This window comes from Ursus arctos, unplaced genomic scaffold (assembly GCF_023065955.2).
Source record: "Ursus arctos isolate Adak ecotype North America unplaced genomic scaffold, UrsArc2.0 scaffold_9, whole genome shotgun sequence".
NCBI lineage: Eukaryota > Metazoa > Chordata > Mammalia > Carnivora > Ursidae > Ursus > Ursus arctos.
In genome coordinates this window covers 67946560-67961089 of record NW_026623111.1, presented here as the reverse complement: position 1 = coordinate 67961089, position 14530 = coordinate 67946560, and the positions used below count along the sequence as shown (strand labels likewise).

Genomic DNA, 14530 nt, shown 5'->3' with positions numbered 1-14530 from the left:
AGGCAGCCTCCAATGGGGATTATTTAAGCATGTGTGAAGAGGCAGGAGAAAAACCAGACAAACGAGGGCAGTGTTTCAGGGGATGGTGGGCAACAGCGTCAGAGGCCATAGAGAGGCCAAGCAGGCAAAGTCGGCCTCAAGCACCCTCCCGGACTCTGTCTGCCAGGCGTCCCCTAGAGGCAGCGCCGTGGAGCGGCAGGGGCTCCATGCATCAGCGGTGGGTTCGGAGACTACCTGGGAGGAGAGGATGCAGGCAAACGGTGCTTACCTACTTCCTTCTTGCCTACCTACTTCTTTCTCCAAGAGTTTTGCCTAGGAAGGGAACCAGAAAGAGGTAATGAGAGTAAAACAGGAATGAGGAAAGGTTTGTTTTGCCCCTTAAGCTAGGAAAGGCCTGAATGTAACTACAGACTCTAAGGAAAAGAGGCAAGTAATCAGGGAAAGGCTTAAGGTAACCAAAAAGCGCATGCGGGTGGAAGGGCCAAGAGAAGTATCAGCTCCTTATTGAGATCAAAGGGAAAGAGGTAAGTGGTGGATATAAATACGGACTGGGGGGGGGTGTAGATGGAAAGAGCCGAGAGATCTCGTACGTGGCGGCCTCCTTCCTTAAAGGGTAGAAATCTCAGAGAAAGCCACATGGCCACCATGACCAAAACTGAGTTTTAATCATCCTCTCATTTGAATCATCTGTTCCACCCAACATTTGCATTTTTCAGGCACTGACATGAAGGCAAAGCCATGGAGAAAAGCAGAGCTCTTAACACTTCAAATAAAAGTGTTAAACAAATGATCATTACTCCACAGAAGCCATGTTTTGTGGTAGAAAGAGGACTGGAACCAGGAGCCAAGGGTCCCGGTTTCATGCCCCCAGCTCTGCCACTTACGAGCTTAAATCATAAAACTTCTTAGAGACTCCGTTCCATGGCATGTAATATGGTGATTCGTGCCAACGGCCCTAACTCACAAGGTTGCTGTGACAATTGAGAGAGAAACAGATTAAGCAAGTGCTTTGGAATTAAAAAGGGGTGGAGTGGGGGCTGCAGTAAAATATTTTCAAGCGCCTAAGTTTAAGGAAACATTTATACCAGGAATTGCCGAGCTATGGGAATGTGTCCCGCAGGTGTCGAATGCAAAGCCCCTGAGCTCTCAGGCAGAGCTGGGCAGTGGGGCCCCTCAGCAACACAGTTCTTGATAACACCGCCCCTAAGCAAATGCTGTCTTTCCCTAGGCTCTTCGCTGGTTTATTTTTAACACTTGTACATCAAATTTTTAGGGCTTTATTCAACCTAGCATCTTAACTGGGAATTCCTGGTCCCCTTGATCTGACCCCACCTACATTTCTAAAGCATACACCAATAAACGAGAATGTATTCAGTCTTTCTACTTTCCCAACCACAAATCCTCATTCTGATAACCCTCTAAATCCTACCTTTTTTCTTAAAGCCCGGTTCAAATTTTAACTCTAATTGCTCCTTCTACTACCCATTGCGCTCTCATTACATTCCAAGTGCTGTTCCAAGCATTTCATACGGGCTACCCTCAATCTAGTGGCCCCGCCGTACAGATAGCGAAACTAGTAACAACACGGCAAGGTCAAGTTTCCTGCCCAAGGTCTCACAGAATTGTAACCCCATGCTGCAGTGTCTGCCATCAAGCCAAAGCAATTTCTCCTCTTTATTAAGCACCGGTTCTTGGATAAGTTATTCACTAAGGAACTAAAAAACTTCACAAACTGCCCCCCTTCTCAGTATGTAACTCATCTCCCCATTGCTCCGCTCTCCCCTACCCAACCACTCTTGCAAGGCTCCTCCCTGTGTCCTCCCTCCACGTTGCTTCTCTCCCCTTTACTGCAGCCCAGAATGCACTTTTGCCACTACCCAAAACTGGGAGTGCTACAAAAGTCGACCCTCAAAGAATGTACAGCTTCCCCTTTTGAAATTCAGGCAGCATAATGTAGGGGTCAGAGTTAAAAGTGTGGATGCAAGCCAGACTACTTAGCTCTGGATTCCAGAGCCAGCACTTACCGCCTGGGTAAACCTGGACAAATGAGTCTCTCTGTACCCTCTGTGAGCCTCTCAGTAAAACTGCAATGACAGTGCCTACCACATGGGACAGTTGCAAGGATTAAATGAGTTAATGCACAGAAAGCATTCAGAACTGTTCCCACTATAAAGGAAACAGAAGAACAGTGTGAGCATTAAAAGACTGTAATTAGTAGTTCCACACTACCTTTTTCATACGGATGATACTTTATATATTTTTTACACTATATAATAAATGTACTGTGTCAGTGTCTTTCCCATTAGCTCCCTTTATATTGAGTGGGTGTTCAAATGCTTGTAGACTAAAAAGGCAGAAACCTAGAATGTAAAGATGTGAATCCGTCCAGACCAAACTATTCCTGACAGGAAAAGAATTTTTAACATTTTTAAAGAATGTCCTGATTATTTGATAATAGAAAAAAATAACTTTTTCATAAATTAACATGTTCTCAAATATGAAAAAACGTTAGAAGTAAACTCTACAGCATCAAATTCTGTAAAAAAAAATAAAAAATTTTGTAAGTTTGTAAAGAGTCTGTAAGAATAACGTCAGGCAATCTGAACAACATGGAATGCTTTAATTCAAGCAGCTCAACGCAAAGCTTTAAATTCTCGTCCAATATATATTTTCAGAGTTCTATTATTTGTACGTTGGAACAACAACAACAACAAAACCCTAAGATGATTTATCTAAGGGACAGAGCTAGAAATAGGACCTCTAATTACTTAAATACTGAGGCCCCTAGATTAAAACATTAAACCTCAAAACCCTTCAGCCAAAGGATTAAGGAGATTAGAGCGGGCTTGACAAATTACCAGAGGGTTAGGGGGAAAAATGCAGACAGAAAGTAGGCCAAGTATACACAGGGAATGAAATGAAGTTCAAGAGAAAACTAATGGTGTGTGTGGACCCTGAACCTCGGGGTTGGGGGGAGACTGTCAATCTAGTGATTTCAACAATTAAAGAAAACAGCATCAGTATAAAAATAGCTCTTATAAAGTTCTTGGAAAATGTGAATATGCAACAAAGTTAACCTCGGAAAATAACGATTTTCAAATAGATCTTGGCAACTGGAGAGGAGAATACAAGGCCAAAAAATAAACTTGTTATGATAACAGGAACCAGGATTCTCTCTTAAAAGGAATTCTGCTTAAATAGCTCATTAGTATTGGTCACTTCCATCAAAACAACCCAAATCAAAACTACTAACTCGGTCATCAACAGACTCCCCTTGGAATATTTGGTTTTCTGTCCCTGAAGATTATCAGTTGGCTCAAAATAAATCACAATTAATCTAGACAAGAGCTAAAATGACTCCGGTGGCTACGTGAGAGCCTGGGAGAGCACTCGGCCTGGAAAGATTCTAAAGAGTTGAACGTCTACATTTTGGCAAAGGCACAACATGAGGGACCCAGGGGGGATCCCATAACTCTCCACAAACATCTCAAGTGTGAAAACAACGAGGAGGAACAGGAATTTCTTATCCTGGTACCAAATGTACTTCTGGCATTTTGAGAGGGAGTAGAACAGAAAACGAACAAAGAAAACAGCTCCAATTAATACCACCCAAAAAGATTTTCAAGGTTCAATTGTAGGCTTTCTTCTTCGGCAACTATATGTAATTCCGTTATTCATACTAACTCACTTCTAGCAATTTTAGAGCGTCTCAAAAATATCTTGCCTATATTATTTAGAATGTTTCCTTCAGAGTTTAAACTGTTTCTTCAAATTCAAAAAATTACCAGGATCAGCTCTAGTCCGTGAAACTGAAATCTGATTTTTTTTTTTTAAAGATTTTATTTATTTATTCGACAGAGATAGAGACAGCCAGCGAGAGAGGGAACACAAGCAGGGGGAGTGGGAGAGGAAGAAGCAGGCTCATAGCTGAAGAGCCTGATGTGGGGCTCGATCCCATAACGCCGGGATCACGCCCTGAGCCGAAGGCAGACGCTTAACCGCTGTGCCACCCAGGCGGCCCTGACATCTGATTTTTCACCAGCATTCTTCACTTTGTAAAGATCAGCTCAAGGGGGGAAAAAAACCGAAAAAACCAAACACACACACAGGACTCAGGCAAAACCAAGTAGCCCACAGTCCCAGTCTAGGGCTCAGGCTGGCTGTAGCTTCTGCTCTAAAATTTCTGTCCGTCACTTGCTACTATGTTTTCATTCTATATTTAGATGTGTGGGGACTCTAAAATTTAGCCAGCTTCTAAGCAGATACAAGTTAATCACTAGTCAATATTTCTCACAGATCGGAAATATTCTTCTCCAGACACCCAGCATGATCAGGACCTGTGTACACAGATAACCTTTCTGCTTTGTTATCATTTTCTTAACACAAACATTTAAGTAGAGCAGGTCTGCCCAAGTTTAACGGAGTGCTAGCTCCTGGAACCTAATTTAATTTGCTGTAAAAGAGTTACTGTAATACAAACATCTTTAGAAACCTGAAGCAAGCTAGATGAGCTAGATACGGCTGTATCAGAATCTTACTGTCCCCACAAGCCTGACAATGTTGGGGACACACGCAAGGAAACAGGAGCTGTGGAGGAAGAAAAGCGCGTACGTAGTCTTCGGAGTCCTACTCCCTCCTTTCTTCCCTGAGGCTACTCTCATTTCCTACTCAGGACAGACAGTCCCATCAATTCAGCCCAATCCTTTAGCTTGAGGCCCACTTGGGAGAGACCAGGACCACTGGGGTTGGGTCTCAGCCCTTGTGGAGCCGTTTTTGTTTCCAGGCTCTAGAACAAACCTCATGAAAATCACAGATACAGATTCTAGAGCCCACCCGTATACCGGTGGAACCAATCTCCTAGGCTGGGGACGAGGAATTTTTATTTATCACAATTTGTCTCTTTAGCAGGCTTCCCCAGGTGATTCTGATGGGCTGCCAAGTTTCTGAATGAATGCAAAAAAATCCCCCTTGACCTACAGCACTGAGCTTTTAACTCAAGAGGACTTGTAACGGTCTCTGTCCATCACGTGGCATAAGCCAGTGGCACATGCTGCTCCCTCTTCCTGGAATACTGAAGCTGCCTAACCCCTAGCATATCTGCTGTGGTCTGAGTGTTCATGTGCCCCCCCAGATTCATGCTGAATTCCTAAATTCATGTTGAAACCCCAAAACTGATGACAGTAAGAGGTGCGGCCTCTGGGCAGAGCCTTCACCAATGGGATTAGTGCCTTATAAAAGAAGTTCCAGGGAGATCCCTGCCCCTTTCACCAAGTAAGGAGTGAGAAGACACCAACTAGGAACTAGGAAGAAGGTCCTCTTGAGAATATGATTGCAGCTAGTGCCTTGATCTTGGACTTCCAGCCCTCAAAAGTCTGAGAAATAAATTGTTGTTGTTTATAAGCCACCCAGTCTGTGGTATTTGGTTCACAGCAGCCCAAACAGACTAAGACAAGCCCTCACTTCTGTCACTTTTACTCGCTATTCAGGTCTTGCTTGAATTCTTCCCTGAGCTCCTTCATTCTAAGCCACAGCCCCCCTTTATCCCTCTCATATGTGGAGTCCTTCCGTTACAGCGCTTGCCGAAGTTCGTACAACTTGGTCGAAGTGGTTATCTGCATTATGTCAGTTCCTAACTAGATAGTCAAGGCCCAAGAGGGTCAGAACCATCTGTTTTGCCCATCCCCAGCACCAGGCCTGACACACAGTAGGTGCTCTAGGTGTTTTAGTTAGAAGTTGCAGAACTGATGGTGTATACAGGAGAGAGTGAACTTCTTCACTCTCCTGAGCCGTGTATCAGCAGGATACACAGCACCAACACACCAAAAGTGAACTGCCTGAAGGGTTAGGTCATTTCATAAGAGGTAAGTTGCTCTTTTCAGGGTTTAAGATAATAAGAGAACTAAATATGGAAGTATGGAAGACTATTTGCACATATGAATGCAAAGTGAATCACTATTGCACAATTTTCCACTGTGGGTTAATTCACACTGGTAGGCCGGCAGTTCGCTGAAAATGAAAGGTTCTGTTTAAGAACTGCCATGAGTCGGGGCGCCTGGGTGGCTCAGTCGTTAAGCGTCTGCCTTCGGCTCAGGGCGTGATCCTGGAGTTCTGGGATCGAGCCCCACGTCAGGCTCTTCCGCTGGGAGCCTGCTTCTTTCTCTCCCATTCTTCCTGCTTGTGTTCCCTCTCTCACTGGCTGTCTCTCTGTCAAATGAATAAATAAAATCTTAAAAAAAAAAATTAAAAAAAAAAAAACTGCCATGAGTCAAGGTAGTCCAACAATGAATTCAGAGCTGCAGGTGACACCTGGGTTTTGGAAATTAGGTGGAAGCATTTAGGAATATTCCTCACTGATGCCATAAGAGGCCACAAGGAAGTCAGAGAGACCATCAGGACTCAAAATCAGATTCACCTGGAGGGGTACGGCAAGGGACCACATAAGGACATAGGGGCAGTGGCAAATTTAAATTCACAGTAAATTCTGCTAGATGCCAGTGAGTTATTTTAATAAATTAACTGTACCATTTACATGCACACTTTAAACTAAGTGAAAAAACAGAAACCTATCATTTCTACTACTTTATAAGCAGATTCTCAAGTTCCCAGTATGGTCTTCAGTTTCTGTTTCTGAAGGCCCAGCCCATCCTCATTTCTTCCCACCTGCTGCCCCTTGCCAAGGTTAAGCTGAGCCAGGAAGGGCTTGATTCAGGGACTTTCCAGGCGGTCTAGTTCCAAGGCTTTAAATATGTACTATATGTATACATGGCCCAAACTTATCATTTCTAGTCTTAACATCTTCTCTGAGCTGGTCTACTACTTACGACTGCCAACTGGTCGCATCTACCTGGACAGATAACGGCATCTCAAACTTAACATCTGGTCTACTCAGAGCTCTCTCGGTTTTCCCTCCAAACCTGTTCCACCCAGGTCAGGTCCACCCTAGGAGGCACATCCCGGCATCCAAACCTATCAAGTCAAACAATCCCTGGTGCCTCACTTTCCCTCACCTCAGTCGCACTCCCATCTCCAGTCAACCAAAGCCCTACCAGTTCTGTGCCAAAAACATGCGGAATTTGCCCAGTCTACCCCAACTCCACTCCTACTATCCTACTGCAAGCCACCATCATTTTCCAACCCCTACCGGGTCTCCCTACTTCCACCCCTGCCCCTCAAGCCATTTTCCACCCAGAAGCCAGAATGATTTTTTTCAAAAAAGAAAGATACATCACTGCCCTGCTCAAGATCTTCCAGCAGTCTCTCTCTGCACTTAACCAGCAGAAGTAGAAAGATCATAGAACTGAGAGTCTGAGCTCTGGCTCTGCCACTAACTATAAATCTTGGCAAAATTACGTGACTTCCTCCAACTAGGCTGTAGTTGCAAAATGAAAGGGCTGTACATTTAGCTTTAGAAGTCTAATATTCTAAATCCAGTATACAATTTAAAATGCCTATCTCAGCTTATTCCATTTCTGTGTCAATAAAACATCTATTTCATAAATCCTGTATCTAATCCCCCCACCCCTCCCCATCCTGGGTCCACGCTCAGGAACACAACACAGAGTTGCCACAGGTTTTCTCTCACTTTCATTTGATATCTTCAGGCAGAAAAGAGGGACAAGGGGCCCTGGGTGGCTCAGCTGGTTGAGCATCAGTCCCTTGATCTCAGCTCAGGTCTTAATCGCCGGGTCCTGAGTTCAAGCCCTGTGTTGGGCTCCACACTGGGCATGGAGCCTACTTACCAAAGGGGGGGGGGGGCGTGCCTGGGTGGCTCAGTTGGTTAAGCATCTGTCTGCCTTCGGCTCAGGTCATGATCTCAGGGTCCTGAGATGGAGTCCCGAATTGGACTCCCTGCTCAGCAGGGAGCCTGCTTCTCCCTCCCCTCCCCCATCATGGCTTGTGCTCTGCCTCTAATAAAATCTTTTTTTAAAAAGGCGGGGGGGGGGGGTGGCTAGAGAGGAATCTCAACCTTCCACTTGGGCAGGTCCATCTGACGTGGCAAGGTACCCACATAAGATCTCCGAGTCCTGGCTGCACCCCTCAGATGGGTCGTTTCAAGCTGCTCGACATCTGCCAGCTGAAACAAAACTAAGACAGACACGCCCACAGAGAAACCATGTGCAGATTTTTGCAAGCCAGGCCTCTCTGTGGTCAGAATACTGACCTTTTGATCATTTTCTTTTTCCTGTAGGATTTTAGGAAAGACTAAGTTTTAACTATGGGAATGACTTATTCCAGAAAAGAATATCATTTTTTAGGAGAACCAACTAAAATATACAAACCACGTTTGCCTCCCACAAAATGCAAGGACAGTGTGGTGTGAGGAATTCACGCAGATGTGGCTTGAGAACGAAGGAGAGCCATGCGGATGAGATGACTTCTCCAGTTTGGTTCATTTTTTTAAAATACTGTGCCGTGGAAGCCATGGGGAAGGGGGTGGCGGCAAACCGCGAAACCCTCACACTCGGAAAGCCAGGAAAGAAAACCTCCTCTGACTTGCCTTAGGACAAATTAAGCAAATAAAGGAAAACCACTGAGCTACCGCCACGCCCCTTCTCTCCCAGCTACCAACAGCCAACTTCCTCTATCCCCACTCTATCCTTCTGCCCCAACGTCACAAACAGCCCAAGATACTGCTGATATTCTGGCTCCATAGCCAGAGTTCACCCGCTCTGGGATGAATTCCCTGCTTTTTCCAACCCCCATCTCCATGCTTTCCTTTGATTCATCAGAATACTAAAATTTGAGATTTTAATAACTCTGCTTCCCAGACTGACTCCCCCTCCACTCCAGATCTGAGCTCTGAACTCCCCCTTCGCACTGGTCGTGTGGCACCCTCCATCTGCCCAGGGGTTCCAAGGCAGTTGGCACCACAAAAATGAGAACCCCGAACAGAAACTAGACGGAGCCATCACATTAGAATGAACGCTCACTGCAAACACAGACAGAAGAGGAAAAGTTCACATCTACTCGAACTGTCGAAGGCAAAGGACCGCGTGCCAGGAAAACCCCATTCTCCAATCACCACATCTACGGAGGATTTTGCTCATTCCAAATATCCACTCGGAAAATATTCAAGGGCCATGTGGCATGGTCCTAGGTTTGAAATACACATTACATCTGAGCAGCTCTCCTCGAGGCCTTGGAGAAATCTCAACTTGGCTTATCTCTTTTTCACCGAGGAAGCAAAAAGTTAAGCCAGGGCTCTCTCCCCGGAAGGTCTACTGGAAATCTGACTGATTGAACGTAGTAACTAGGTTCCCGGCTTTGAGACTGCCATTTCAAACTTTCTCCAAGCACCAAGTACTAGAGTCTGAACTCAATTGTTCTCTAATTGTTTCCTGTGTGGAGGCTGATGTGTGCACTAGACCGTCACCGCGCCTGCAGCAGCGACCAATACTTGCTTGGCATCCCACCCCGCACTTAAGCATATGGTCGAGCATTTGGTAAACAAGGCAAATATTTGCTGATCTGTCTTAAATTTGTTTTAAAGCAATTTTAAGTTGCTTTTTTTCTTTAAGAAAATATGTTTAAATTCCCCCTTTATCTGTTTTTTAAACTGGGAAAACAGAACACACCTTACTTGATAAACAAAGCAAAGAAAATCCCACTAAGTTCTTCACTGCACGAATTATAAGGCAGGCTGACTGGCCATTATGAGGGGGTAATCTCACTTCATTCCACTCTGCCCCTAATTTGCTGCCTACCCCTCCTCCCAACACAGCACAAGATGTTTGGTAAATATCTCGTTCCGGTGAATCTTCAGGACTTGAGAGGTTAAAGGTAGAGTTCTGCCATCTTGGTCATTTCTACCATCTGCTTTCCTCCCCATTTCCCATTTTTCCTCGGCCTCCACCCAAGTCCCATTCTGTAGGCATCCAGACTCACTCCAGCTCACCAGGTGACTGTGGACAGAGCTATAACCTCTCCTAAACCAAAAGCTGACACCCCAGAGGTACAGATTTTCTTCCTTCAAGATAAGGGTTATCTTTCCAGCTAAGCATCCCCAAGTCTGTTTTGGTTTTTGGTTTTAAGCCTTAAGGAATTTTACCTTGCAGCACCATGTAAGACTGCTATCTGGGGCACACAGAAGCTTTTGAGCAATGGATATGCAAATTAGAGGTTTATACAATAGATGTGACTAAACCAAGGACATTACCTTAACAGATAAGCTTTCCGACAAATTCACTTCAAACATTTCACTTTGCACTACTAATCTGAATTTGGGAGTAACCATTGCTAATTTAGAATTTCAGTGATAAGATGTGTGCTCTGATTCTCTTCATTCAAACACAATGCTGCCATTTACCAAAGAAGCAGAAAAAGGCATTTTCTTTTTGTTTAGAAAGATAAAGTATTTTGGTTACTTGAAAAAGCCATTGCTGAATAACATTCTGTATTGTATTTGTGACTCACTCTCAAATGAGACATCAGGACAACCCCCCCACCCCCCCACCCGTCTTCTTTCTTAGGCGGTAAATGAAAATATATTAGAAGTTTAGTTTCAGATTTTCCTGTAACTTACAGAGAACAAATCTTAAGAAATACTTTGCCTTCAACATTTTAATTTCTTATTTTTACTTTTTTATGGTTTGGATCTCAGAAAAACTAACTGGGGCTGAAGAAGTATTACCCCCCCCCCTTTTTTGCTCTACCATGTTAAAGTCAGTGTTCCCCTAAACAAGTAAAAACAAAAACAAAAAAACAATGACAGCTCAAAACTTTCCTGAAAGTTTCTCATGATAAATATACTGTGACTGGGTTGTGGGTTATACAGGTGCACACATTTTTCAAAACATGCCAAACTACTCATGATCTCTATTACTTTAGAGCATATAAATTAGGGCTCAGTAAAAATATTTTTTTAAAAAACCTTCCTGAAAATCCCATTTCAGTATCTGTCATCCATCATTCCTCTCAGACCTGAGTTCTCTGTGGGGCAACAAAATCCTAGAGTCACAAAGGAATCTCACAACCCGAAAGCCATTGGTACCCAGGTCCCCAGCTCTCCAGAAAACTTCCATCTCGAATTTTCCCTCACACTGGAGTTGGCCCAGATGCGAAATTCCACTCACCTCCGCTGACTGAGACGGCATCTTCAGCTTGGTGAGCTTGGCTTTGGCAGGCACTTGTAAGTCGGTTTTTTCAAAGGTCTGCTGCCGGTACTCCTCCGGCAGTGGCTTCAGCTCCGGAGACTCACTAGGAGCCTGATCTTGACCATCCATGGGCCGGACGTAAGCCGTGGGCTTCTGCTGCATTGCAACAGTTTTTGAAGGGAGGGGGGGTGGGGGGAAAGTCTGAGAAGGTGGCTGGGGAGGGGCCACCCCGAGGCTGGCAACTGCCACCAAACTGTCTTGAGCAGTCTCTTTATCGTGGACCTTTACCACGGGGTCTTTGGGAGATTTGGCCGGGCAACAGCCTTTACTGTTACTGCTGCCGCTGTGAACCTTGCTGCTTCCTTGTGTCCTGGGAAGAGCGTGCTGGTTGGAATGTACAGGTGACAGGGGGGGCACTGGGGAAGGCAAGGAGAGGAAGGGAGAGAGCTCCCTCTCTGGAGCGGAGTCTGTCACCAAAGCACAACGGTCTCCATCAGCTCTGCGGTCACCTTTTTTGTGATGACTAGAGCTGCACCCCTCCTGACCAAGGCGATCTTGGGTTGGGTGCTGGCCGTCTGGTGGGCCATAGCTTTTGACATGAGGATTTGACATTGGTTCCATTCTTGGCTGTGCCATCTTTGGATTGTGGCTAATGTTACCAACAGGAAGTGGTCCAGAGGCAGGAGTGTTAATAGGCTGGTGGTGAGCACTAGTGTGGAAGGAGTGGGATGGAATGCTGCTCCCCTTCTCAGGAAATAAAGGATATCTTGGCTTTCCCAACCTATTTTCAGAAGCATCCAAGCGATGAGGGTGGGACTTGCTACTAAGGAACTCCTTCACTTCTTCATAGTTTCCCAACATGTTCTGTATTCGACTGGATAGCTCATCACCTTTTTCTGTCTGGAAAAGGACAAGACAGCAGAGTTAGATACTTGGGGGGGGGGGGGGGGGGACCTAAGGAAAATCCATCATTTACTAAATGATGTTACATAGTACCATTTAAAGGGAAAAATAAAACCCATTTCAATTTAATGTGTAACATAAACTTTAACATGCAGTTTAAACTCAATTCCCCTGTTGAGAAGCCCATTACTTTTAAGACAGGAGACTAACATTACAAAAGACGACCACAAACTTCGGCAATTTGAACAACAAGGTTCAGAGAATTTTCATAGTTTGTTTTCAAAGACAATCTAAGGTAAGTTGTCTTATTTTCACATGTGTGGCCCCTGTTCATACTCATTTTCATCACAGAGTTAAATATGGTGATAAATCAGGCTTTCTAGCATTCAATAAATAAATACCTTGTAAGGCTCTCCAAAAAGGGGGATCTTTTCAGGATATGCCTCTTTCTCTTGGTGAGCTTCCTGGTTGCGCCTTTCCTTCTCTCTAATGCGAAGCAGGTTTCTGTCTTCATTGTACAAGCTGTTTCAGATGCCGCAAAAGAACAGAAATAATAAAATGCCTCAGTGTCCAAGTTTTGCTGTGCATATGTACACGTGTGAGGGAGGCCAGGAGAGGTCAACAGGAAGTGATGACAAGGGAGAGGTTTAAAGAAGGCCTATGTCCCTCAACCCACTCCTGGATTATGGCTGTGACCCTTCAGGCCTTGGGTCCTGGCTCCAGAAACCTAAGCATTCACTCTGGAATACTGCCTTCATGGCTCAGGAAGGACTCCAAACTGAACAGTCTTTTATAGGCAGTCGTGGAACAGAGACAAGATTAATGATATTTTTACTTTCAGCTTGCAAAATATGGGGTAGAGGTAGGAGCTTTTCATCTGAAGGAGTCAGCAGGATGTGAACTTTAAAAAGGCTGTTTTCCTGGATCAGTATTATACATTTTGGAAGATTAAAATCAAAAGACCTGTTTCATAATTAAAAGATTACCAAGCACCCAAAACAGCATTTACTTTATTCTCAGCCTATTCTGCTGGGAGTGTCTTGGCATGTTAAACCCGAAAAGATAATTTTTATTTCTCATTTCAAATGTCAAGGATGGGAAAATCCAATTTTAGACGTCAGCTTTACCTACCAAGAAGTCTGATGATCTGATTGCCCTACTTAAACCACATAAAAATACATCCTAAATCATAGCCCTGGCACAACAAGGGGTTCAAAAGGCACTCACTGACAAACAAATGGCAGAGAGGGAACCAGCAAGAGTGCAGTTCTAGCGAGCAGCCCCAAAAGTGGGCCTGCCTCCGGCGGGCAACACAAGCCACACCCTCCCGACCCCCACATGTGATATACACGAATAATGAAAACAAGAACTATAAACTGACTTTTGTCCTCATACACTTGCTTCTAGGGTAGCTACTGAATCTTTTCCCCCAACATTATGTAAATAAATAAGTAGGAAAACGTTAAATTGTCTTGCCAAGACCTTTAGAAACTCTAGCCCTGATCTCAGACACCCCTTTTCCTGGCCTCTCTGCTCTCATGACTTCTCTTATTTCCTCTGAAAAGAGCCTACTTACTGGCCTCCCTGCCTCCCCAACATCTTGTCCCTCCGAACTAGCCTTCTCATGGAAAGAAATCCAATCTAAAGCTGTGGTCCTCATGCCACTATCCACATTTTAAAATAACATGCATTTGATGGCTCTTTGCTGCTGCGGAATCTTCGCTTTGGCATTAAAATCCCCCAAAGAATCTGGTACAGATTTACTCTAGATATTACCCCACTGTTTCCCTGCACAGCCACATGCCTTCTACGTGATGGTCATGTCCATTCCCCAAACATACCCTGTTAAAAGCAGCCTTCTGCATTCTAATCCCCACCCCAGGACCTGAATGATAACCGATTCTTCCAGGACCAGCTTACCCATGAAACAGGAGTCTCCCGCAAAGCATCTCTATATTGCAGGCATACTAGACTATTCCTTGCTCCTCACTGGTACCTTGGACTTTCATGCTTTCATTCTAATCACACAAATTTCCTCTGCTTCTCTCTCAACCTCACACCACCATCCCCAATTTTTAGCTACCAGCAAATCTCTTCAGTGGTTCCAAGGACACCCACTCTAAAGGCTCCCTCAAATCCACCAAGCCTGGGCTGACAGAACAGACTGACTGCTTCTCTCTTCTCCTCCCCTTTCGTCTAGAATGTGAACTCCCATCAAAATAGAACCTCTCATTTATCTCTTTCTTGATGCTAATCCATGGTGCTTTGCACAGACACTAATCATTAAATATTTTTAAATTAAAAAACAGCCACAATGCTTACAGTATATTTTTTAAAACTTACTTGTAATTTTAAAAAATTAGCTCTGGAAGACATATGCAAAAACACTTTTTAAAAAAATAGCCATCTAAAAAGTGATTTTCCGCTGTTTCCATAGCGTTAAGGTGGTGGGGAGGCTAAGCTCCCTGGCTACGTTCACCTGGATGTGGAAAAGAACTCCCTGCTTAGACCACCGTAACAAAAACCTTCCCTAA

The 14530-nt window shown here is 44.5% G+C and overlaps 1 protein-coding gene across 6 annotated transcripts in view; it reads right to left on the bottom strand.

Annotated features, from left to right (window-relative positions):
* Nucleotides 1-14530, bottom strand: part of AFF1 (ALF transcription elongation factor 1) — a 227104-nt gene that overhangs the window by 108509 nt on the left and 104065 nt on the right. For 4 of the 6 annotated variants that reach the window (XR_008958493.1, XM_057309901.1, XM_057309902.1 and 1 more), the window contains 2 exons: nt 12398-12518; nt 11073-11993 (listed from right to left, as the gene is read on the bottom strand). The exons of the other annotated variants lie outside the window; for them this stretch is intronic. Coding sequence is in view for 3 of the 4 variants with exons in the window: in XM_057309901.1 (XP_057165884.1) it covers nt 11073-11993; nt 12398-12518 (1042 nt within the window). In the remaining variant the exon portion in view is untranslated. The remainder of the gene's footprint in view (nt 1-11072; nt 11994-12397; nt 12519-14530) is intronic. 6 annotated transcript variants of the gene reach the window in all.